This window comes from Cetorhinus maximus, chromosome 6 (genome assembly GCF_964194155.1).
Source record: "Cetorhinus maximus chromosome 6, sCetMax3.hap1.1, whole genome shotgun sequence".
NCBI lineage: Eukaryota > Metazoa > Chordata > Chondrichthyes > Lamniformes > Cetorhinidae > Cetorhinus > Cetorhinus maximus.
The window spans coordinates 28131124-28157396 of record NC_135884.1 but is presented as its reverse complement, the minus strand read 5'-3'; the positions used below and the strand labels follow the sequence as shown (position 1 = coordinate 28157396).

Below are 26273 nucleotides of genomic sequence, written 5' to 3'. Positions count from 1 at the left end.
TCGTCTTGTAAATTACTTTGCCCAAACAGGGAATAACGTGGCGCGGTGACATGTTCTTTCAATAACCGTTTAATGTTCTTTTGAACACAACTTACAATTTTAAAATTCATTTCCCCCTATGAGCTTAACAATACTTTTTTTTCTCTTCTGTAACATGCAGTAACAGCTTCGAAGAGAGGGCCAGGGATTGTGGGTGTATGTACAGCGCGGATACAGTTACACATTCAGGGACAACTTTTAAAGCAACAAAAAAAAGGTGCGCTTTGCTGTCCCCATTTCTCTCCTTTGAAGTTTGTTTGATGGGGAGCCGCTGAAGCAGGCTGTTGTTACATTGTAGTGGTGGGGGGAGCTCAATGTCGATGGGCTGGTTACAATAGTGCTGAAGCTCTTGGAGCCAGCGAGTGCCTGACGTAATTTAGCAATGAAAGGATACAGTCTGCCCCGTACAGTATACAACTGTCAGGCAGCGGCAGAGGGAGAGCGCATTGTGCCCGGGAGCCGCAGCTTAGAGACGATGTGAACAACTTCAGGAGGAAGGTTGTGTGTGTGTGTTGGAGGGAGGGAGGAAAGAGGAAACAAGGGGGGGGGGGGGGGAGGGGAGGAGAGGAGGTGGGGGGGGGTTGTTGGTGGTGGTGGTGGGGGAGAGAGAGAAAAAAACCCCCCCCAAAAAACTATAAACGTGCACCCAACATCGCAGAAACACAGAGGGGGAAGAGGAAACATTTGCAAGAATTGCTGTGTGCGGGAAGAAGGCGCTTTGCTCTCATTCTGGAGCCAGCTAACATGGCGACTGTACCAGTCTACTGCATCTGTCGGTTACCTTACGACGTAACTCGATTTATGATTGAATGCGATGCGTGCAAAGACTGGTTTCACGGCAGGTAAAAAGGCAGCTTGTCCTCCCCACCCTCCCCCTCTCTCCCCTTCCCTCAGTCCCTCTCTCCTCCTCCCTCAGTCCCTCTCTCTCTCCCTCACTCCCTCCCTCTCTTTGTGCTTTAGTTGCCGGGTTCGGGTGTTGGGCTGCGAAGTGTTGGCGGGAGGAGAGGGAGAGGGAGGGAGGGTGGTGGAGGAGAGGTGGGGGGGGGAACTGTACAGTCTATGGACTGTGGCGACAGTTTTACAAGAAGCGAGGCCTGAGGAAGAAGGCGGTGCTCCAGACGCTTCTCTTCTCTTCTCTCTCTCTCTGGGTGACAGAAGCTATTTGTCATTGTGTAAATATTCGCCTTTCTGAGCGGCCCCCCCCAGTTGTATTATTTTTTGGTGTGTGGGGGGTGAGGGAGGGGGGGGTGGGGGGTTGGTTGTTGGTAGTTGCTCACATTATTGTTAACTAGTGTCGTTTAAGGTGTTTCCCATGTTTTGTTTGTGATCAGTGATCCTTAAAATATCCCGAAATTTTTTTTAAAAAAAAAGGGTTGGAACATTTTTTTTCCCCCCTGGCCCGATGTAAGTGTGTTGGCCCATATGTTTTCCAACTGAAAAGACGCTTCTGCTTTCGACGAACTGGTGGGATATTTTGGAGCAGCATTTAAGTGATTTATCTGCCAACTCTCTGCCTTGAGGAGAGGGGTGGGGGGTGGGGGGGGGACGACGATTCCCTCCCGCTTTTGTTTAAATTGATTTAACAAAAAAAAAATAAGCGGGACCTAAATGTGGCAGACCGTCAATATTGACATTTTACTGGCGTTTTATTTATAGTATTTCCACGTGCGGTTACTGTAAAAGTGTCAGCCTTTTGCTGACGTTTCTTAATTCCTTGGTGTGTTTTTTAAACAAGTCGTTTTTAAAACAAAATGGAATTCGGTGCGAAATGTCGGTTAAATTTCAAATCAAATGCCACCTGAAAGCTTTAGTTTTGTCTGTGTGTGTGTCTGTGTGTGTGTGTGTGTGTGTAAGAGACGCCAGGAATCTATTTGTCTCCATCCGCTGCACAAAGGAAAATCACATTTTGAGTTTGGTCCTGGCGGTTTTGTACAGTGTGAGCTTGAAATCTTTTATTTTTTCTTCTTCTCTTAAATGCCCTTAGAAAACGTAGATCATCAGCAAAGAAAGTTTTTAGAAGTTTTTTTTGGCGCTCATCATATTGTGTGAAGTAGAGAGGTCACACCTATTTATTTCAAAGTTTTCGGTCAGTTCAAAATATAATTTCGGCCCTCTCCACCCCCCCCCCCACACACACACGAGGAGAAACCTTTGGCCTAGTGCTTGAAATATTAAATTGCTGTAGCTTTTACAGAGAGAGAAAAAAAAAATCGATTCTTCAGTTATAAATTTGAGATATTTCATGGGTAGGGTGGGCACTGTTAGATAACAGAGTGGAGATATGTCAGCTCACTGTATATCCTGAAGTTGGGGTTCTGCCCTCCACTTACTCCACAATGAGTTCAATGTCGGTGGCACTGTCAGGTAATATAAGTGCTTCACTGACTGAAAGAACTATCAAGAGGATTACTCAACCTGTGGCTCATTCATGCAACACTTGGCAGCCTTTTGTTACAAACAGCTTCAAAAAAGGCCTGATTAGAGAAGAATGATTTTTTTAAAAATCAGAATAATTTTTTCATATTCTATCACTTTTAGCTCATACCACATTTAAAATCAATTAAAGATGTCAGCAGATGGGTGTTCAGTATTTTAAATTTTGAAATCTGTGTAGACATTTTAAGAGTGCGGTTAAAGTATGGCAGAGAGCACCTGTAATAGTCAAAGCAGGATCGTTAATATTCAAAAGCAAGTACGTGGATCTGTTTCACTGTCAAAAAGCTCAATCACAAGCTGTTTTATTTTATAAATTTAGTAAGATTTTGTGGATATATTTTCATAATTGACTGAAGAGCAGGTCAGCAAATCTTAAAGCGGTATAACTTTGTAATACCCCTGACTACAGCTGAATCTAACTGCATTTTCTTTGGACAATAATTGCCAAGTCTCTTCAAGTTGCGACTATTTCTAAGCAGTGTTGACTTAAGTGAGTTATAAACCCATAAGTAGTACTCCAAAATTAAGTTGGTTCTTTTGGGTGCAAAGAAGGATTTAAAAGCTTGAGAATGAAAATTTATTTCTTGGGATCACAGAATGGTTACGGTGTAGAAGGAGGCCATTTGGCCCATTGTGTCTGCACCAGCTGAAGTTTTGGTAGCGGTGCGACTACACTACCATGTTGTTAAATTTACTAGAAAAGTGACTACTAGAAATGTTTCTGTATAATTTTTTAAATATTATTTTCTGTCGTTTAAAATTGGTTTATTCACAGGTAATGAATTGACACTTTTTGTGGTTAAACCCGTTTTCAGCTGTACTAATCACACCGCACCTAATTACCACCCTTAAATATATAGAAAGGAATTTTTTAAAAACTAAAACATTTTTAAAAATTATATTTTAAAATGCTGCCTGAATGTATGGCAGATTTTGTAAACATGTAAATTAACTTCAGTGAAAACCTGGGGGGAAAAAAATTTCTTTTCAAAACTGCACCCATTTTACTGATTGTGCCCCAAAGTGCAAATTAGATCTCCAAGTGTTTTTGACTTCAGCACAAATGTCAATGAGCAGTTCTTCTAAAAGTCACTACCTTTTGCACTTTTTCATCTTGTAGGATTACAATAAAACACCTTTCATAGTTAACATTGAAGTTGGGAAGTGCTGGACTTAAAGACAAGCGTACTCATGTCATAGTGCCTCTTACACTCCCATGTTGTTGTGTCAATTTGGAACAAGTTTAAAACGGGCTCAGTGGTTGCAACCACACTTAAAAATGGGATAGCCTTTGTGCTGTTACAAAATCCAATCGAATGAATTTTAAAGCTTTTTTTGATTAGTCTTATAATAATGTATAAGTATAAGTATATTCAATAAAAATAGGTAAATTGCCCTGGGTGATATAAAACATTGTACAGTAATGCATAGTACCAACAAGTGATGAGGGCACTCGGAGCATTTACCTCTGTGACACTGTGTAAACTCAAGGTTATTGCAATTATGCAGCTCATCCCTGAGGCTTTTTCCTACCTGGCTGATGCTCTGTGACTACAAAGCTGAAAAAAGAAATCTTTTTATTAAGAGCTTCCATCTCAGTGAGGAATTCAGGCTAATCCACATCCAACAACCTGCTTTGAAAACTCTGCTCATATTTTGACAGCTGTGACAAATTGCACCATAATGAAAACACCACTACGTTCTAAAACAATAGACAGCTTTCTAAAAGAGAAATTCACTTCACCCTATCTCCCCATGTTAACGGATCCTTTAAAAAATTCCAGCAGTTGCATCTTTGCCAAAAACTAATCAGTTCTTCCTTGGGCCACACCCTATTTATGAACCAAGTTTTGTTGAAATCTATGAATTAGATTTTGAGATGTATCATTAACAAGTTAACAAATGGGGTGTAAACATTACCTCTGCCCACCTTTAGTAGCAGAGATAATAGCATTGTGGTACTAAAGAAGTTTATATTATGGAAGAGGATCTTTGATTTCATCATGTCTGCATCAGATCTTTGCTAGAAAAATCCAAAACTAATTCTACTGCCCTATTCCCTTCCCATTGACCTATATTATCATCTGCTTCAGATATTTATCCACTTTGGCCAAAAAAAGGTGCAATGATATCAGCCTGTGCAAAGCATTTCATTCTTTAACAAATTATGTATAAATAAACCCCTCTTGTCTCCTCTTTTCATTCTTGTGACAATTTTAGATTAATGACCGCCCCCCAACCAATGTTGACATCAGAGGGAAATAGTCTTTCTCTGTTTATCCTATCAAAATCCTTAATAATTTAGAAATGTCTACCAAATTGCCTCTTAATTTCCTCTGTTCCATGGAAAATGATCTTGGTAGCTCCTTATAACTAGCTTCCCATTCTTGGGATCATGCTGGCGAATATATGCTCTAGATTCCTTAAGACATTAATGCCTTTCCAAAATAGGTGCCAAAACTACATACAATAGCCCAACTGTGACCTAACTACTGCCTTATAGAAATTTATCACTACCTCTTTGCTCTTGTACTGTTTCTATTTTTAAACTTAAAGAAGGTATTGACATTTTGATAGTTTTATCTGCCTTAACTTACATTTTTAAGGAATTATGTATTTGAACTCCGAGGTCTCTCTGTTCACCTATACTTTTTGCTTTTCTTTTCATTAAGGACATACTCCATTCCTTGTTTTTTCCCAAAATGCAATACCTCACATTTCTCCAAATTTAATTTCATATGATGCCTGCTGACCCATTCTGCTAACCTGTTTTATTGTCATTCTGTAGTAATTTAGAACTTGCTTCAGTGTGTACCAAACCCCATATATGTCATCAAATCATGAAATGTTCCCCATGCCCAAGTTTATGTCATCTCTACATTGAGAACGAATGTTGTCCAGCACCAGTTCCAGAGGTATACTGCTTCCAACCTTTCTCCAACTTGAGAAATTTCTATCACCATTAATCCTTTGTTTCCTGTCTGGCCGATATTTTATATCTTGCACCAAAATTTTTGTGTGAACTCTCCTCCTGAAATTCTTTTATGTATTATATACACACAATTATCTGTGTGTTATTTATAGTAAATTCTTCAAAAATAAGCTAATTAAATTTACCTTCATGTTGAAGTCAGCCCTATTGCCTTTTGTCCACTGACATTGAACTGTTACGTTCAGTTTAGTTGTTACTGATGGTAATGAAAATGTAATTGTAAATGCAAACTGTTTAAAAGTAGAGTGCAACATTGTTGACAATGTGTTAAAAATTGAAGCTCCTTTCCTAGGAGCTCTCTTAGTACTGTGCTAGTGTAAAACTCATCCATCTGGACTAGAAAGATAGTATGGCCCAGATTTTGTGGCAAGAATAATGGTGAAGCTGTTATTAATATGTAAATCAGACAGCATCTTCCAGCATCTACACAGGCAGTTAAACACAAAAATCTGGGGTTTGATGTCCATGTTGTCCTGCTCCTTTAGAAGCTGTACTAAACCAGTATTTTGCCAAGAGTCTCACCATTCAAATACATGGAAGGGCATCAAGTTGCTCTACTTTTATAATAGATACCCACTAAACCTGCCAGAAAAAGTTATGGCTTGCCTATTCTTGCATCAGCAAATTTTTAAAGGTGTGCTATGTCTTAATCATTGCCAAATAATCTCTCTCTCTCTCTGAAAATTAACTTTTATAAGTGTGCAGTGTCATTCCTTCAGATTATTATTATTTTTGGAGATTAAAAAAATAAAATTTAAAAAGCTTTTTCTTTGTCTTTCATCTCTCTCTCTTAAACCCATCTTCCTTTCCCCCTCTTTAGTTTACTTTCTGTGCATTATTTAGCATTGAATTAACTAACTGGCGTTGAGGGGGCAATTTTCCCCAGATTCTTTGAGTGCTATAGGGCTCAAGGTGGGATCTTGAGCTGTAACTCCAATTTAGCCAAAATGCTAGACTAGTAAAAGAGTTGAAGTGCATGCTAGGAATGGCCACTTGGAGGATTGCTAAGGGTGGCTGACTGACAATTAAGTTACCTGTTTGTAAGGAACATTAAAGAGACTGCATCATTTTTGGATGGGTAATGCTGAAATTAATGATGTCTTTAACAGGGACCAGATGAACAGGAGTTAAAAAAAAGTCATTGCTGAAGATTTTGGATGCTACTTAAAGCCATGCTCAGCTTTCAGTAATCACTTATTGCTGGAGATTGACTGACTACACTGTGTTCAGGATTTTCCGGTCCCACCCATGATGGGAATCATCATGGGTGGGACAGAAAATTTGACAGACCAGCCAAAAGCCTGTTGACTTCGGGTGCGAATTTGAATCGGAAAATCCTGCCCTGTGTTTCAAAGGACTTTTGAGAGACACCAGGAAAGATTCTAGGACACTTTGCAAAGACTTCGCCAACACTCTATCAACATTTTACTGGAAATTCTCTCAGGATTTACCCTAAAAAGAGTGAGTGCTGTACCATTCTGCCTTATAGAACACCTTGTAGGAGTCACCAGCAGATAGGAAGTGCATGGTCATAAGCATCTTGCGGGGGAGGGGGTGGGGGGCGTTAGTCTGTCTGAGGGATGCGAGCAAGAGATGAGGCTAGACAGCGCAGCAGCTGCAGGCAAGGAAGGCAAGAGGCCTTATCTACCCAGGATCTTTGGAGAGCACTACTACTACATTCACATGTCCCAAAATCAGTGCTTCAGGAGATTCTGCTTTGCTAAGACTGTGCAGCATAGCCAGGACTGCATTTCTGGAACTTCTGGGAAAAATGTTGATAGTGTTGGCAAAGTCTTTGCAAAGCGTCCCAGAAAGTCTCCTGGCGTGTCTCAAAAGATTTCTTGAAATGTACTATAGTCAGTCAATCTCCAGTCAAGATCACAATAGCACTTACTTTTTATGCTGCTGGAAACTTCTGGAGGCGTTATCAGTCACACGTCACAACCCTTCGTGCACTTTTGTAGAGGAGGTTGCAGTAGCTTTATACACTCTGAGGAATGGCTATTTATCACACCCCGTTGCTGAAGATTTGGCAGGTTTATAGGATTCCCCGTGAGCCAGGGAGTTTTTGTTTGCACACATTTGGCCATGTGAGCCCCTCATTTAAACTTAAGGGTGTTCAGGAATATGCAGGGATTCCATTCCCTCATTGTGCAGCTCAAATGCAACCGCCGACAGAGCATCATGATGCCTGTATCCAGGAAGGTGTCATGCTGTGTTTATAATAAGGCAGTAACCTGTTCCACAGACCTTTGAACTGCAATGCAATTGTGTGGCTGGCTTCCAGGTGACGAGGGATCCCCTCTGATTTTATGGCTCATGGCTTCCCTGAGAGCAATCCCAGATACCTGCTGAGTACTTGTACTATGAGAGCTAGTCAGCACCAGAGGTTTACATGCCTTGGCCAGTCAGGAGGCGTCCTGCAATACTGGACTGCGAACGCCTGAAGAATCGTGGTAACTTGTATGGTCCACAATCTGGCAATTATTAGAGACCAATCGCTACCACCAGGAAACCTCAGAAGCCACAAGAAGAGGAGAGAACCGCTTTGCAGAACACCTTCAGTCTGTTTGCAAGCATTACCCAGACCTCCCTGTCGCTTGCCATTTTAACACTCCACCCTGCTCTCTTGCCCATATGTCTGTCCTTGGCTTGCTGCATTGTTCCAGTGAAGCTCAACGCAAACTGGAGGAACAGCACCTCATCTTCCGACTAGGCACTTGACAGCCTTCCGGTCTGAATATTGAGTTCAACAATTTTAGATCTTGAACTCTCTCCTCCATCCCCACCCTCTTTCCGTTTCTTCCCCCTCCTTTTTGCTTTTTCCAATAATTTTATATAGATTTTTCTTTTCCCACCTATTTCCATTATTTTTAAATGTATTTCGACCCATTGTTTATCTATACCTTTTATGCCCTTTTGGTATTATTTCACCCCACCCCCACTAGAGTTATCTGTACCTTGCTTGTCCTGTTCTCTACTCTTAATTAGCACATTCCTTTAGATAATATTATCACCACCTTTAACATCTCTTTGTCCTTTTGTCTGTGCCATCTTTTGGTTATCTCCTCCTATCACTGGCTGCTTGTCCCAACAAACCTCCCCCCCCCCCCCCCCCCCCCCTTAAACCAGCTTATATTTCAACCCTTTCCTATTTTTACTTAGTTCTGTTGAAGGGTCATGAGGACTCGAAACGTCAACTGTGCTCTTCTCCGCCGATGCTGCCAGACCTGCTGAGTTTTTCCAGGTATTTCTGTTTCTGTTTTTGTTTTGGATTTCCAGCATCCGCAGTTTTTTGTTTTTAATCTCAGGAGTGAGATCAGGATGTGCACCAGATGTTCCAGGTAGATAGCCTGCACTATTAACTATATGTCAATTGGATGTTAAGTATATTGTGGTGGGTATTAATTGGGGACTCACTTGTGCTCATATTTATAAGCAGGCTGAAAGAGGGGTGGCTGGTTGGAGGTGCACGAAATGTAATATGTGTCTCAGTAAATAAAAGCTTGGAAGTGTATAAAGACTAGACTTTGGCGTTCTATCATTCATCACCTAGCTATCTGAGTTTGAACACACCCAGGAAGGACACCAGCAGCAATCTAATTGAAGAGTATTTTTGAGAGATGTCCTCCACCATCAATTTTGCTTTCCCTTGCACGACTGAGGATCCAACAGGAGGTCCATCACCTGATCTCAATCTTTTCAAACACTTTCCCGTGAATACCACGGGAAAAGTGATCACCAATTCCACCATCGCCCAATTACCATAATCAATCTTTATCTGCAGCAAAAGCAAACAATAAAAACGTGATGCTGCTAACAAATATCAAACTACTCATCAGGTCCTATACTATAAATGCTGTTGCATACTGTGGTGCTTCTATGTAATGCAATCCCAGTGTCAGCAATGGGTAAGGTGGGTGGCTGCTGAGAATCTGAAGAGGGCAGGTTTAGATGTCCTCCTGCAAAGGCCTTGAGAGGCTGTGGGCTATGATGGCCCTCATACTCCACCATGTCAGCATGGGCAAGTGCAATTTGGGCTGACTGGTTGACAGGCAACTGCAAGGGCAATGGTGGAATGGAGTCAAAGCGGGAATGTTGCCATCCAGAAGGAGGCCAGGAGGTTCCCACTGCCTCGTTCCCAAACCACTGTCTCGGTGTCGGTTCAGCCAGCCCAGTCATCCTCTGCAGGTCAGACCTCTCGGTAGCTGAGACATTGGCTGGGATTTTAAGTGTGGAGATGGGAACTGCTACCTTCTGTGCATGTGTAAAATCTGGCATGATGAATTCATTTTGTGAACCCGACATCAACATGCTGGTTTTCCATAATATGGTAGTCGTGCGAGCGCTGAAATCAGCAGCCCGTTCATTAATTTAAAAAAACTCATTAATGGACAATTGAGCTTGTTAACAAGACAACTGACCCAAACTTACACTGCTCACACCATAATGTGGCTGGTGGGAGAAGGTGGGCAAGAGTGGACAGGCTGCTTTTTCCCAAGATGGTACCCCCACCTTTGTGGCCCGCCCCTCTCAGCATCCAAAATGTGACTCCCACTTCCCACCCTCCCTAGGCCTCTCTCGATCCCTCACTGCCCAAAAAGCCTGGACTCACCCCACTCCGGGATCCATGAAGTCATCTACATGGGACTGCTTGCAGTTCCAGCAGTGCCCACTACTGAGTTCTGGTGCTGTCGGGACAGCAAGAGCTGCCAGCCAATCAGATTGGTTGGCAGCTCTTGAGGGCAGGACATCCTTCTACTGAGGGGGCTGAAGTCTCACCCTCTGCTTGTTAAGGCTACCCGCATCGTAGTATCACTGCAGAGTAGCCTTTTTTAAAGTCGGTCAGTTTTTCTCCTTTGAGAAAAGAATGGTGGTTTTGAATGTATGTACTAGCAGTTGTGTTCTGTATATGTGATGCTTCACATTGGTGAAGAGCTGTGAGATGTGTCTGAGATGTGAGTAGCGCCTGTGAAAGATGCTATAGTGTAGGGTGTGTGGATGCAATATGTTGAGGTTGTGATGCTGGTTATACGTTTATTGAGTAAAGTGTTTGTGAGATGGGATCTTACCTTGACCAGACGTGTCAAGTTTTTAAATGTTTTGTGGCACTGGAGCCATGTGCTTCGGCCAGGTCTCCTAGTTGTCTTCTCCTGACTGATCATCTTCCACATTCTTACATTCCTCCCTGTGGGTACAGGATGTCACTTCTCCTTTGACCTCCTCTACCAGGGTCTCTAGGGCCATGTACAAGAATCTGTAAGCTTTTTCTCTTGGTCCCTTCAACATCCACTTGCCTACCAGGCACCTTCAGTTGTGTGCGTATGGAGGCTATATATACCATTCCAGGAAAATTGCTTCTAATCAGTGTTTGAGTGCTAAACGTACAGGTGTCTGTTTTAGAACCTGCACATGTGTTAAATCCAGATTTTCAAACCAGTATTTCTTATTAGCGCATCACCCATTTAGTGCCTGTTCTTAGCCTTGCACCAAAATAACCTCAGTGTGCCTCAGTAAGGATTTTTCAGTTTGATTGGATTGGTTAAGGAGCTAACAGTTGCTTGTCCTGTTCATGCAGGTCGCAGATCCCCTGTAGAGGGTGCTGCACAGAAATGGCCTTCTAATCAGAGCAAATTCCAAGTGCTTTCATTAGAAAGTCTGTGGGAAAATGTAAATTTAATGTATAGCTGGTGTCATTTGTTCTCCTCAGGCCGCAAAAACCCAGGCCACTAAATCTGAGCCCTCGTCCACCCTGAATTAACTGATCTCTGCTGGGGCAGCGGTGAGGTTGTACAATTGGCCTTAATGCTCTGAGTGAGGGAGGGGGCAGATCAGCAGATTCTTGAGCTTGGCCTAGTGACCACCTGTGGACATTGAGTGATGAGAGAATCGGGCTTTGCGATAAATAGCCTGCCAACATTCCCTGTCTAGGATTGAGAATAACAAATTGGAAAAAAGCATTGGAAGAGCAGCAAACTCTTACTGTTTGTGAAACATTTTAGAATGTTTAATTATATTAAAGCTTCCATTAAAGTTCAATTTGTTGTGAAACCATATCACAACATGAGTCAATTATCTTAGGAGATGAATGTAGAAAATTATTGGTAAGGGGGTATTTTTAAATTCTGGATTCTGTTGCTGAAAACCAGGCTTGTCCAATCTTTTCGCTTGGAGGGGATGGTGGGGTGGGGCGGGGGGCACATGCTCATTTTTTTCTCACTCAAATGATGAGCAAATTTTAGAAAGATAAGGTCTGGCAGAACGTTAAACTGAATTTAAAAAAAAAAAGGTTGTGGTATTAAGAAAATAAACCACTTTCTGAGCAAGAATAAAGAAATTAAATGTTAAGTTTTAAGAAAAAGAGTAATGCATAAAAATGGCCAGAATGTGAGAGGGTCAGGGTGTGTGTGCCAGGCTCACTCCCAATCTCAGGGTGCTCACTCACTCACTCACCCTCACCCACTGTATGAGTGGATGTGAGAATGTTGTTGTTGTGTGGTGGTGAGAGTGAGAAAGCTGAGACTACGAGTAAGGCAGTCACTCTCTCTCATTCCCACACCCACCCAAACACACTCACTCTCTCACACCCACACACACACACACACTCACTCACACACACTCTCATCCCCACACACACACACACACACACACACTCACTCAGTCACTCTGCCCCCTATCCTCCCACACGCACACACATACACACACTCATTCACTCTCTCACTGACCCCCTAATGAGCCTATCAGCAGCAAATGTGGGAGAGGAGCAGCTCCTTGCAAAGCCTTCTGCTCCAGCTTACCCGTTTGACTGGCATTTTGAACACTGGCTCTGGGAGCCGCATAGAGGGACTTTGGGCACTCGGTGCAGTTCGTTGGCCCTGGGTCAGACAAGCCTGCTAAAATAACTGTATTGTGCAGTGGTATTAGAACTCACTTTCAAATATAATCAATTTGTATAAAACAGCGTGATGAAAATCCATTGACACATGCTATACGATAATGTCTTCCTTTCTCTTTTTGTAACACAGTCCTGCTGTGAAAACTTATATTGCAGTAGTTACAATCGCCTGCAAAGATCTAAAACATCAGCAAAAGATGACAGCAATTTGGATAACATAGGTAGCAGAAAAATAAACCCGAACAAAAAGATAAAATTAAGGATGATTGATTTCTAGTACCTTTTTGAAGCGGTAATCACACACGAAGGTAAATTTACCAATTGTGGGAATACACACAAAATGTATTGAATGTAGTGTAATAAATATAGATGGCACTACTCCCATGCAGCATGAACAAAGATGAAATTAGTTGTCACTGCAGTCTGAATTATATGGTTCAATAGTATACTGTTTAAATAGTAATTCTGTTGTAGAACCTATGATCCATTATGTCTGCCAAAAGTGTCACCATTGCAAGAAGAATTTTGCTGAAAACCGGCTGTTACTGGCTGCTAAGATTGCCAACCCTCCAGGAATGGTCAGCAGTTTCCAGGCGGGGAATTACACAGCCCTGTCATGGCAGGGACTGTGAAATGCGGCGAGCTGTTCAAAAGTCCATTGACTTAGGCCGGACCGTAGAACCCCATCAGCATAAAATTCTGCCCCTGGAATTGATATCAGTCTCCTGGTGCCTATTGAAAGCAAATTTATTTAAAACATTATTTTAAGCAAATAAATTAATCTGTACAATAATTCGTGAACAGAAGCTCATGGTTCATTGTAAACTGGTGATCTGACGACGTACTTGACAGCGTGATGACATGAGATGTAAACCAGCACTGACATGGGTTGCGCTCATAAACATCTTTGCCTGTTTTTTCCCCACTCAATTTGTCTCTCAGTAAGAGGGAACTCCTACCTGCCTTGCATCCAGTAAATGTTCTGGACAGTGCAAACTGTGAACCCTCCCCCATTCCCAGAATCCCTTGGCAGGCACAGTGAACGAGCTGCAACAGGAGTAGCTGTAGAAGTGACTCTGAGTAACGGAATGGTAATAGTCATGTCTCTGGCTGCTGGTTTGCTTGGTAGGGGGCTTGGAGGACTGCTCAGCAGCTGCCTGTGGTGTAGGTGAGTGTGATGTGAGCGGGCAGGCGAATTGGCACTTCTGCAGAAAGCAGGTGCTGGTTGCGAGGCCATGGTCCTGGGGATGGAGCAGGTGCAGGTGGCTTACTCCTCGCCTGACACGGAAGTGGAGATACTGGGAGGAAACCAGCCTCATCTGCCTCATCCCTGCAGCACCGACTAACAAGTTACTGTAGAGCGGGGAGAAAACCGGACCCATGATACCGGGTGTCAGCAGCACCAGCTCATCCCTCCCTTAGGGTTTCCAACTCTGGGTGGTCATATTCCGGGACATGTCGGCGGACATGATATCATGGAAAGACTGATTGTAGGAAAGTTGATCCGCTCCTTGATAGGGCCCACTTTCCTAAAGAATGGAGCCATTGGATAGAGAGATAAGAAACTAAACTGCCCCATGCAGTTTGCTTGAGATTCAGTGAAGGATTTCTCAGTGAAATTGGGACTATTTTAAAATAGGAATTTTGAAAAAAGATGAAAAGAGTTTAGCAGATCATTGCGGTCATGGGATTTTGCCTTATACAGTTTAATTACCTGGTGATTCAGTGCCACGTTCTGAGCTGGAGCCAGAAGGTTCCAGACACAGACTCCTGCCTGCTCTCCTCGCCGGGATCATTAGCTGCAGCTTGGTAGTTGTGGGGCATTGGCTCTCCCTATGGAAGCGGAGCGGGACTCTTTCTTAGCTGCTGCCCAGGAAGGGGAGAGCTGGCGCTTCTGACACCTGGTACCCTGGGTCCGGCTTTCTCCCCACTCCTCAGTAGCCCGTCGGTTGATGCTGCAGAGATGGGGTGGAGGCGCTGCTGCTGGTTCCCTCCCAGCCTCTCCAACCCATGTCGGGCAGGGAGTGAGCCGTCTGCGTTTGCTCCATTCCCAGGGCAATGGGGTCGTGCTTCGAACCTTTTTCCTGCAGAAGTGCCAATTTCCCCCGCCCACTCATGCCTCTCTCACCCTAGGAGCAGCTACTGAACAGCCCTCCAAGGCTCCAACCGAGTAAACCAGCAGCCAGAGACATGGCGGTCACTATTCCGTTACTCAGAGTCACTTCTGCAGCTACCCCTGCTGCAGCTTGTTTACTGTGCCCGCTGAGGGATTCTGGGATGGGGCTTCACTGTTTGCACTGTCCAGAGCATTTACTGGATGCAAGGCAGCTAGGAGGAGTTCCCTCTGACTGAGAGGGAAATTGGGCGGGAAAAGACAGGCAATGATGTTTATGAGCGCAGTGCACCTGCACGACCCATGTCAGTACCGGTTTGCAGCTTATGTCATCATGCTGTCAAGTACGCCCATCAGATCACCATTCTACAATGAACCATGAGATTCGGTTCATAATTTATTATACAGATTAACTTATTTGCTTAAAATAACATTTTAAAATCTCCCAGATTGCTTTCAATAGTCATGGGGAAATTGATACCAATTCCTGGAGACTCCTGGCTATTCCAGGAGTGTTGACAACCCTACCCTTCCTGGGCAGCAGCCAAGAGTGAGCCCCGTTTCACTTCCATAGGGAGAGCCAATGCCCCACCATTGTCGGGCTGCAGCTGATGATCCTGGTGAAGAGGGCATGCAGGAGTCTGTGTCTGGAACCTTCTGGCTGCAGCTCAGAAGGTGGCACTGAATCACCAGGTAATTAAACTAAATAAGGCAAAATCCCATGCCTGCAATGATCTGCTAAATTCTTTAAAATTTTTTCAAAGTTCTTATTTCAAACTGATCCCAATTTCACTGAGGAATCTTTCAGTGAATCCCAAGCACGCTGCATGGGGCAGTTATGTTATTTGTCTCCCTGTCCAATGGCTCCATCCTTTAGGAAAGTGGGTCCCCATCAAGAAATGGACCCAGTTTCCTAAAGTCAGTCTTTTCGTGACATCACTTCTGCTGACATCTCCTGGAATATGACCAGCCAGAGTTGATAACCCTATTGGCTCCATGAGCACATATTGTAAATACAATAAATATAAATTTTACTTGTGTTTTAATGGAATAACACATCTCAGGATCTAAATTCTGCTGTTTATTACATAGTCTGAATCCATTATGCCATACTGCTGCCTGTAAGAATCTAAGAAGTATTTTTATGGTCTCCTTTGAACCTTTTTTTCTCTAATGTATACACTACTAACATCCTTTGTCTCTCATGTAGCTCAGGTGTTTAATCCCCAGTGTCAGTTTAGTTGACCTTCCAAATTCAGGTGCCCATACAGCAATAAAATGTCAATAATTATACACAGCACTACAAGTAAGATTATCCACAAATTCACAATTACTCTATGGCTCTTATATTCTATCTCCCATGCTGTGCACCTTAAGATCTCATTTGCCTTTTCTATTATCGTCGTACATGTTGTTTGTTTTGATGAGCTAACCCTCAGCACCTCCAGGTTCTTTCTTGAGTATATCTGGTACTCTACTCTCATTCACCTTTTTCTACTACTATTCCCTTGCCCTGATCCCATCATCACCTTGCATTGATCCACGCTAAAATATCTGCTGCTTGTTCTTCCAACTCCATCCAGACCTCATTGTGTTTTATCCATTTGTTCAATGTCACTTGCAGCCCCTGCAAAAAGTTAGCAAATTTAGCTTAATCTCCGTCCCCATTTCTAAATCATCTCTGTACAATGTAAGAAGCACTGACTTCTGAGGCACCCTGCTGCTCTCCGCCATCCATTCTGATGCCATTCTTGTTACAACTTCTCTTCTTCTAGAGCACTTTCATGCCTTCCCCCTGCTTGGCTTAGTTGGGAGTACTCTTCCCTCTGAGAAGGCTGTGGATTTAACCCCCACAATGGGTTTGAGTGACTATCTGGGGCTACCAATACTGAGCAAAAGCCGCACTATCTTTTTGATGAGATGTTAAGCTGAGGCTCGGTCTTCCTGCACATGATGGCATAAAAGACCTCTTGGCGTTGTTTAAAGAAGAGTACAAAATTCCCCTTGTGGTCTGATCAACATTCCTCTTCCAACCAACATCACCAAAAAGCGTCAGTGGAAAGCAAAATTACACAGTGTGAAGTGCATGGCTGATTCTTACCTCTCAGTTTCCCATGGGTGACTTAGGTCAAAATTATTCCCATAATGTTCACTGAGTTATTCTTATTCACCAGCTCCATTACCCCCTTGAAAAAGTCTAATGGATTTGCCATCATGATCTCTCCATAAAGCCAATTGAGATGCTTCTTCATTTCAACGCAAACTGGAGGGACAGCACCTCATCTTCTGATTAGGCACTTTACAGCCTTCTGGACTTAACAATGAGTTCAACAACTTCAGATCATGAACTCTCTCCATCCTCACCCCCTTTTTGGCCCCCTTTTTTCTAATAATTACTATATATTTTTATATATATATATTTTTCTTTTCCCACCTATTTCTATTATTATTTTAAAATTTTATTTCCACCCATCGTTTTATCTCCACCTTTTAACCTATTTTGACCCCTCCCCACCACCCCACCCCCACTAGGGCCATCTGTCACTTGCTCATCCTGCTTTCTACCCTTAGTGTCACCATTAGCACCTCCTTTAGCTAATATCACCACCGTCAACACCCCTTTGACCTTTTGTCTATGACATCTTTGGCAATCTCTCCTTTGCCTCCACCTATCACTGGCCCTCTATCCAGCTCCACCTGTCCCACCCCCCTTAAACAGTTTATATTTCACCATATTTCTATTTCTCTTTAGTTCTGATGAAGAGTCATACGGACTTGAAACGTTAACTCTGTCTTCCTCTCCACAGACGCTGTCAGACCTGCTGAGTTTTTCCAGCAACTTTTGTTTTTGCTTCTTCATTCCCTCTTTCAGGATGCCTGTGGTGCATCATGTGCTACAAATATCAAATTTACTGGCCTATGATCCTTATTTTTTTTGAACTTTTTGAAATTCATGTGTGGGCATTGCTGGTTAGGCCAGCATTTATTGCCCATCCCTAATTGCCCTTGAGAAGGTGGTGGTGAGCTGCCTTCTTGAAGTGAAGTCCATTTTAACATTTATTGACTCCTATTCTTAGGTTTTTCCAGTGCATCTCAAAAATGTTCACCAGAATGTGAATGATTTTCATTTAGCTATTTCATAAAGTTCTGTCGTATATTTTCTTTTTGGACCAAATGGCTTTGTGTTTAATTGCACTGATTGGAGAAGGATCAGGGAGCCTTCTCTAAGCCAACATTTCTCCCTTAACCAACACTTTCAAAGAACAACTCATTCGTCATTCATCTTGTTGCTGTATGTGACACTTGCTGTGTGCAAAATTGCTGTCACGTTTGCCTGCATTACAACGCTTGCACTTCAAAGCAATTAATTGAATGTGAAACACGTTGAAACATCCTAAGGAACATGATAAGGTGCTACATAAATGCAGTTTTTTTTCTCTTTTTGTAACGCATTAAGTATGTTTGCAGTGAGGGCAGGTGTCTGTCACTACTTAGTTTCAAAGACGTCACCGCAGCTCTGAACTGAACTCGACTTCAAGATGACTTGTGGTTGTCATAAGTGGACTGTAACCCAATAGTGAAACAGCAGTTAAGTATTCAGCACAGTAAAAAGTTAACCACGTTCAACACCTGTTTATTCAGACACGTGGATCTACATTAAAAAAAAGCTTTTCAAGAGGTTTTTGGGCATGACTGTGTGACTCTTTTAAAATATATTGTTACATTGTTTTATGATAGCATGGGCAAAATTACTAACTTAAATGAAGCTATAATTTAATTGATTTGGTTAAAAAATGGCTTATGAGATGGAGAGTGCACACAATGATGTCACATTTGTTTTGTAAGTAAGGTCTACCCTATTTGAATTTGTAGCTAAGATACAGTATTTTGACTGTAATTGAGCACATAGCCCTGCACACAGGTACATTGGTAATCTGAAAGTGTACACAAAGCTGATACATTTGTACAGAAGAGTAACATAGTAAATAAATCTGGTATTGAATGTTTGATGTGGTGCACAAGAAAATAATTTAGTTATTTGGTTTTACCCTTTACTATACAGGCAGGGGAATCCCAGTGGCTTTTTATAGCATAAAGAGGAAGCTAGTATGCTAGAGCTATTGAAGCATAGTGAAGAAGTTATTTACAGAAGTTATTCAAGTGTAAGGTAATAAAAATGTATCCCATAGGATAAAGGTAGAATTCATCCATCCACATTAGGCCTGCAGACATTTCGTGTCTGCATAACTTGACTTCCCTTGTCATGTTTTTGTCACATTTTTTGTGTCACCTTCTTCCATTATAAATTGCTATGTCCATAGTTAATAATGAAAATCACCAAGGTAAACTTGTATAGTGTCACATTATATTTTAGCTTTCAGGTGTTTCTCTTCCAGCTCTACTGCTACTGTTTTTTTGGTTACAACTAGCCTTTTCTCTAAGTTTACTTAAAGCATAATTTTTGTTTTAAATTCAAGGTTGTTTGTTTTTATTTTGATTGGTAATTATTGTATTCCTTCCATTTAAGTTTACTTTAATGACACTGTTACTTGAGTGTTGGATTCTCCCACTCACAACCTGTTGGGATTCACTTGAGCCTTTCTGTTTCTGCAAGCTGTGAGCTGCAGTGCCTCTGTTTCACTAACTCTGTGGGCTTAGGTTCATTGTTCCTCCATCACAACACTTTTTAAAATGTTGATGCTTCCCATTTCTATTGTCCCTCCCGTGCTTCTGAGGTCTATTCTGGTCCATCTCTATTCTCTGCTGCTTAGTGCTTCTTTGCCTGGTTGCCATAGAGATTGGTCTCTGCCCTCAGTTCTTGACCTGTGTTCCCTGGCTCATTAAGGAAATGCCTCATCCTCTTTTTTTAATCAATGTATAAAGCAGCAGAGTCCATCTGAATGTTAATTGTATCTCAATATAAATATATAAAGCAGAGAAGCCCATTTTAATGCAGTGCAGGAGCTGAATCTATGAGTTTTTTTGGGACCAGACAAATAAGGTAATAGATTTTACTTGTAAAATTGCTAATAATTCAACATCTAAATTTTCTGACAAACAGGCAATGATCTTTCCATTTTCATGTCTTACATTTAAAGAACAAATTAGGAAACACTTGATTGCTCCTTACACTGCCTGAGTCGGGATTTATATTGTGTTTCTACTTTGCTATATCACCTCTTTCTATTTCTTTATCACATCTTGAAGCACTTAATGCAGTTGAGAAACAGTTGCCTCAACCTAGTTAAGTTCAATGTAAGAGTAGGATAGGGTAAATTCTTAGAATTTATAACTTGATCTAAAATTAGTGAGGGCTTAGAAATGGATGAACTAATAAAGACTGAAAGCATGGATTTGTTAAAGGCAAATTGTGTTTTGACAATTTAAATACAGTTTTTGAAAAGGCATATTCTGATTTAATCAGTTTGTTTGTTTGTTTGGGTAACTTCCTCCTCTCACAATGATTACTTGCATAAGAGTAGCAGAGACAGTGGCAGCAGCAGCAGCGGCAGCAGCAGCAGAGGAACTTGAAACGTCCTGAAGCTTGATGGAGTGGCAGCTGACAAACAAATGCCAAATACAAAAAATATACCAATACTAAAATGCTGGTTGCGTTAGTTGTACCTGAACTGCTTTGTTGGGTTACTTATTGGGTTACTTAGACATACTGTACGTATCAGTGAGGCACAAACTACTTTCTGAAGACCTTTTACTGCCAGAAATAGCTGGTGCACTTAGCTTACTGTAAGTGGCGACTTTGTAATTGACAATAATGGTCATGGAAATTGGTTAGTGCCATTTGCCTGAATTAAATGATTGCCCAGCTTAAATATGGGCGATTAAATGGTGGGAAATATTTCACAGTGTATCTTACTATCGTTTCCTTTTTTTCAAATATCTCCAATTATATTAAAAAACTTACTCATTTAGAATTTCATCCCAATTTTCAATTGCTTGCTTAAGTTTTATGTTACTCCACAGTGACACGCTCTCCATTATTTCTCCTTGAACACTGTCTGCAGTTTTTGTCTCTTTATTTAAGGAGGGATGTAAATGCATTGGAGGCGGTTCAGAGGAGGTTTACTAAATTGATACCTGGAATGAGTGAGTTGTCTTATGAGGAAAGGTTGGACAGACTGGGCTTGTTTCCACTGGTGTTTTGTAGAGTGAGGGGTGATTTGATTGAAGTATACAAGATCCTGAACGGTTGTGACAAGGTGGACGTTGAAAGGATGTTTCCTCTTGTGGGTGAGCCCAGAACTAAGGGGCACGGTTTTAAAATTAGGGGTCGTCCTTTTAGGACAGAGATGAGGAAAAAAATTTTCTCTCAGAGGGTTGTGCGACTTTGGAACACTCTGCCTCAGAAGGTGGTGGAGGTGGGGTCATTGAATATTTTTAAGGCAGAGGTAGATAGATTCTTGTTAGGCAAGGGAATCAAAAGTTATTGGGGTTAGATGGGAATGTGGAAATCGAAACACAAGAAGATCAGCCATGATCTTATTGAATGGCGGAGCAGGCTCGAGGGGCTGAATGGTCAGCTCCTGTTCCTATTTCTTATGTGCTTATGTTCTTATTTGATTTAATGCTTTTGTTAGCAAGCAAGTTAAAGCACTTAACTTGCCATGGCTAATCATATAATGTCAAATCAAAGTTTATTATTTTTAAAAAATGACTTTAAGATGAAAACTAAATTACACCTGCATACCCTGGTCCAATTAACCTCAGCCCTCTAACAGTACTGCATCTGAAGACTACACTTAGTTGTGACTTTCCACGTGCAATTCCTGAGAGGTTGGCTAGTTCTATGCAGTAGTGAATATCTTATGTCATGCATTCTGTGTTTATTTTTTGTAATTCTACTCTTAATTCTTATGTCTATATTGTTGTATATCTAGTTCATGGTTCATATGTTTGGAAGATACCTTTTAGTTTTAGAATATAACTTGCAGTTTTAAGGATTAAAATTTTAACTGGAAAATGGGCTGAATACAATGTAAACAAGCTGGGACGTTATTAAAAGGTCAGAATAAAAAAGAGATAGAGCTATAAAACAACAGGAGGAAAAGCTTAATGCATGACCTAACTGAACACAGAAACTGAAATGGAAATAGAAAAGGGAAATGTAGAAAGGAAACTGAACCCCCCAGTTTCTAAGGAAACAAAAACTGAACCTGAGGCTTTGGAAACCAAAGTTTCTGGACAGACTGAAATTGGTTGAGGTTATACAATGGGATGCAGAGCCATCCAAGCTCAGTAATTGCAGCTTGGAACTGATGTGTGAAGTTTTCAGCTCACAGGGAGACGATAGCCAAAGTAAATGACAGTTAGGTAGACCTGCACTGTAAGCAGAGTAAAAAAACTAACATCATCACCATTCGCCATGTGGAATGTGAGTGAGACTTAATCTCAGTTTGAATTTTGTGAGGGATCAGAAGCTGAAAGATTGCCTAGTTTGTAACTAGTGGAAGAATCTACAGCGGTCCTCAAAGTCTTGTGGCAAAGAAAGCAACCAACAGGTTAGCTTGGAAGCACGGAAACGTAACAAGAATAAGTGACTGAGGCATCCACAATCAAGGGTAGCCTTTCCCGGTCGGCGTCCGGGGGTGGGGCCTGCTCGCCGACACGTAAAATGACGCGGGCTGATGTTGGGCGTATGCCCCGAAGTCACCCCACGTCATTTAGGTTTTCAGTTCGGCGGGCATGCAGCTGAGTCGGCTGCGCACCTGCTGACCTGTCAATGGCCTATTTAGGCCATTAAAAAAGTAATTAAAATGATTAATGGAACTGCCCGTCCAACCTTAAGGTTGGCGGGCAGGCGAAGAGCCCAGGCGGCCTTCCGAAAATGCATGAAACCTCATCCACAGGCAGGATGAGGTTTCATGGGGGATTTAAAATGTTCAGAAAATTTTTAAATAAAAGTAATGGACATGTCCCAGCTCATGTGACAGTGTCACATGAGGGGACATGTCAGGAAAATTTTTTCTTTCCTTTAATAAATTTTTAAAAGTTCAGCCAATCTCCCTGAGGCAGCACTTTGCCTCAAGGAGATCTGTGCGCTCTTCCGCTGTAGAGATACACAGATAAACATTATTGGGAAGTACGGACAAAGAGAGGCATCAGTGGAGAGATTGAAGTACAACAGGAAAATCAGAGGTTCAGAATGAGAGGCAAAATCACAAGGAGATTTGACTAAATATGATGGAGATCTACTATTTAGTAGCACTTAATGAATATATGCTATATGAACATACGCAAATGTCAAGGTAACTATGAAGATGTATCTTAAAATATGGTTCACTTGTGGTGACTTTGAGAGCTGTTGTGATAATTTCACAATTGGCTTTAATTGGCCCGCCCACGTAAAATGGCAGTGTGCCCCCGACTGGGGGGCACCGATTGGGAAACCGCCCGCTCCCACACAGCCCCCCCAATGGGGGGAAAATGCTGCCCCAAGAGATGGTAAATGAAAGTTTTACCTCTGAGAATTGCTGGAGCTGAGAAGAATTAAAGATAGTTTCCAGAGGACTGTAGCGTGCTTATTGCTGTTCCCTATAGAAGTAAATAACTTTAAGATACCGTAACATATGACAGAATTCTTGGGGGAAGTCAGAAGTAAACCCAAGGGCCTGGTATATATAGGTAGAATAGAAGCTATAGTGTAAACTTAATCACATTTGTTTTGTTTAATTTGTTCTATATACAATAACATTTGTGTTTATTTTTTAAAAAGTGAAATCTCGTGGTGTAGTTCACTTGGGTAAAACAAGATGTTCGAATTTCCCTTTAAATGTTAACGGTCCCTAACTGGATTGTAACAATATTAATGAAGGAAACTTTGTATATAAGCTTGTCACGCTTTTATTATACCACCGTTAAGTACATGTGCTGCAGTGCTATCACTGGTGAGATTGTGTAATTACAGCATGACTAACTAATAGAGGCTGTTTCCTTTATAAATGTGGATGTGGAATTTATAGTAGAAATATAAAAATAAGGGCTTTGTATGAATTTACAGTGAGGGCTGTAAATTGTGTGTGCCCTGGTCACATTAACTCCCATCCTCTAACCCCTCTTGATCTTTAAACTGTACTTGGTTTTGAATCTCTGCATGTAAAATTATAGGTGATAATGACTAATAATTACTTGGATATGCACATGAAGTGCCATAACCTGCAGGGCTGTGGACCAAGAGCTGAAAAGTGAGATTAGGCTGAATAGCTATTTATCATCTGGCACAGACTTGATGGGCTGAATGGCCTCATCTTGTGCTGTAAATTACTATGGGCAAAATTTTGCCGTCGGTGAGCAGGGGGCGGGGCATGAACCCCCAACGTCACCCGGCCCCATTTAAGTTTTCAGGAAGGTGGGTGCGCAGCAAAATCAGCTGCGGGGCCGCCAACCTGTCAATGGCCAATTGAGGCCATTGACAGGATCATTTAAACAGTTAAAGGACCTGCCCGTACAACCTTAAGGTTGGCGGGCAGGCCAGGAGCCCCGGCGGCAAATAGAGAAAACATGAAACCTCATCCAGTGGCGGGATGAGGTTTCATGCAGGGTTTTCAAAATTTTAATTAAGTTATTCTGTAAATTAAGAACATATCCCTTCTCATGTGATATTATGAGGGGACATGTTAGGGAATTTTTTTCTTTTCTATTTTTAATATTTTTCAAAATGGAAGCGATCTCCCTGAGGCTGCACTAGCCTCAGGGAGATGTGCGCTCTTTCGTGCGCATGCGCCAAAGAGCGCACTCTTGCTTTTAGGGAATCCCCCTGCCCGCACAGGAAGCGCATAGTGCTTCCCGCCAGATGTCACGCTGGGCGGGTCTTAACTGGCCCGCCTATGTAAAATGGCAGTGCTTCGCTAGCGGGGATTGGCTTCCCGCCATCCGGAGATTGGGTCGGGCCCACCCGCCCTACAAGCAGAAAATTCTGCCTGATGTTTCTAAAGCCATGGAAATTTCTTCATTTCCTATTGCTACACATTTAGTAACATTTGGCTAATGCCATTGTAATGTGTGAGTAATGCCTGCTTATATTACTTTTAATGGGCAATGGTGTAGCTGCTGTCGATATCACTTTGAAACACTAGTGGTTCTGCCACTTACTAATTTATGTCTCCCAGCTGCCTTCTCTATAAGTTCAGACGCTCATCCAAATGCAATCAAGATTTCATATTTTTATACTTTATGCCATTAATTAAATACATTTATTCGCTACCCATTTAACTAATTATTGAATTAATTCAATTTAATTTGTAGTGGTCATGCCCTGCTCCTGACAGTGTATTACTCAGTTTGTGTCTCTCCTTGCATTCTGACTCTGTCCTGGCTGTGCTTCTGCTATCAAACTCCCCACTTCTCTCCTACCTCTGTTGCAATTTCTCCTCCAGCCTATCTTTGCTTTTCTGTGTCCAACCTAGCCTTTGCTCTGTTGCATAACTCTCTTCCACCCCCCATGTCTTTATCTCTCCTGCCCACCATTTAATCTTTCGGAGGTGCTGTTCATGTTCAACCAGATCCCCTATTCCTCTCTGCCATGGACTTTGGCTCCGTCTTCAGCTTCAACCTTGCCTTTGCACCACTGTACAACTCAGTTGCAGTTCACACTTCTCTGTGCCTGCCTCCTCTAAATACCATTTAAATCTTTTACAGTGATCTCTTCCTCTCTGCCCCTATTCTTTTCAGCGGTTTCAGCTTAATCTCTGCTTCTTTTTATCCACTTTACTTTCTCTGTTGTTCAATGCCTGTCCCAACTGTTTATTCAGCAGTTTCTTTCAGTGTCTCCCTTTCTCTCTCTCTCTCTCTCTCTCACTCTCACTCTCTCTCTCATGTCACAACATGGTCAGAACAGATTGGGGGCAGACCTCGAGGAAAGGAAGAGACATTAGCGACACAAAAACACTTAGGGACAGAACAGGACAGGGATAAATCAAGGGAAACAGAGATGATTCAATAGCCATTGAAATTTGTTAGAGATGTGGCAGTGACAGATCACAGCATGCAAACAAGTGTCAGGTGAAAAAACAAACCCACAGTTCAGTGGCATAAATGTCAATGCGGACAGAAATCCTACAGCAAAGGGAAAAATTGCTTAAAAATAACATACAGTGAAAGAAATCAATGCAGAAGCAGAAAAATAACCATGGTAAGAAAATAACATTGGACCCCAAGCATTGACCACTCAGATAGATAGAAAGGCAAAAATGTAGAAAGGACAGATTGCTGTAGAGATACACAGATAAACATTATTGGGAAGTACGGGCAAAGCTAGGCATCAGTGGAGAGATTGAAGTACAACAGAAAAATCAGAGGTTCAGAAAGAGGGGCAAAATCACAAGGAGATTTGACTGAATGTGATGGAGATCTACTATTTAGTAGCGCTTAATGAATATATTCTATGACAAATGTCAAGTTAACTATGAAGATGTATCTTAAAATATGGTTCACTTTGAGGGCTGTTGTGATAATTTCACATACTTTTATTTTTCTCCAAGATTTTTATGGATTTCTCTCACATTACATGGGAAGAATGTTAAAGAGTACAGATAGTATTAAATAGGAGTTGTATAGTTATTGATTGGTAAGGGGATCAAAGGTTACGGGGAGAAGGCGGGAGAATGGGTTTGAGAAACTTATCAGCCATGATTGAATGGCGGAGCAGACTTGATGGGCTAAATGGCCTAATTTCTGCTCCTATGTCTTATGGTCTTATGGTTAGCCACATTATTTGACCAAGGAGCATCTTCTCCAGGTGCCATGTTTTGCAACATTGGCTCATGACTGCCCAACTTTCATGG

At 41.9% G+C, this 26273-nt stretch overlaps 1 protein-coding gene across 3 annotated transcripts in view; it reads left to right on the top strand.

Moving 5' to 3' along the window:
- Positions 1-467: 467 nt before the first annotated feature.
- phf2 (PHD finger protein 2) overlaps positions 468-26273 on the top strand; it is a 151334-nt gene continuing 125528 nt past the window's right edge. The window contains exon 1 of one of the 3 annotated variants that reach the window (XM_078543487.1): positions 468-881. In XM_078543487.1, coding sequence (XP_078399613.1) covers positions 784-881 — 98 coding nt within the window. In that variant the 5' untranslated portion in view covers positions 468-783. The remainder of the gene's footprint in view (positions 882-26273) is intronic. The other 2 variants (XM_078543484.1, XM_078543483.1) reach the window with 2 other exon arrangements.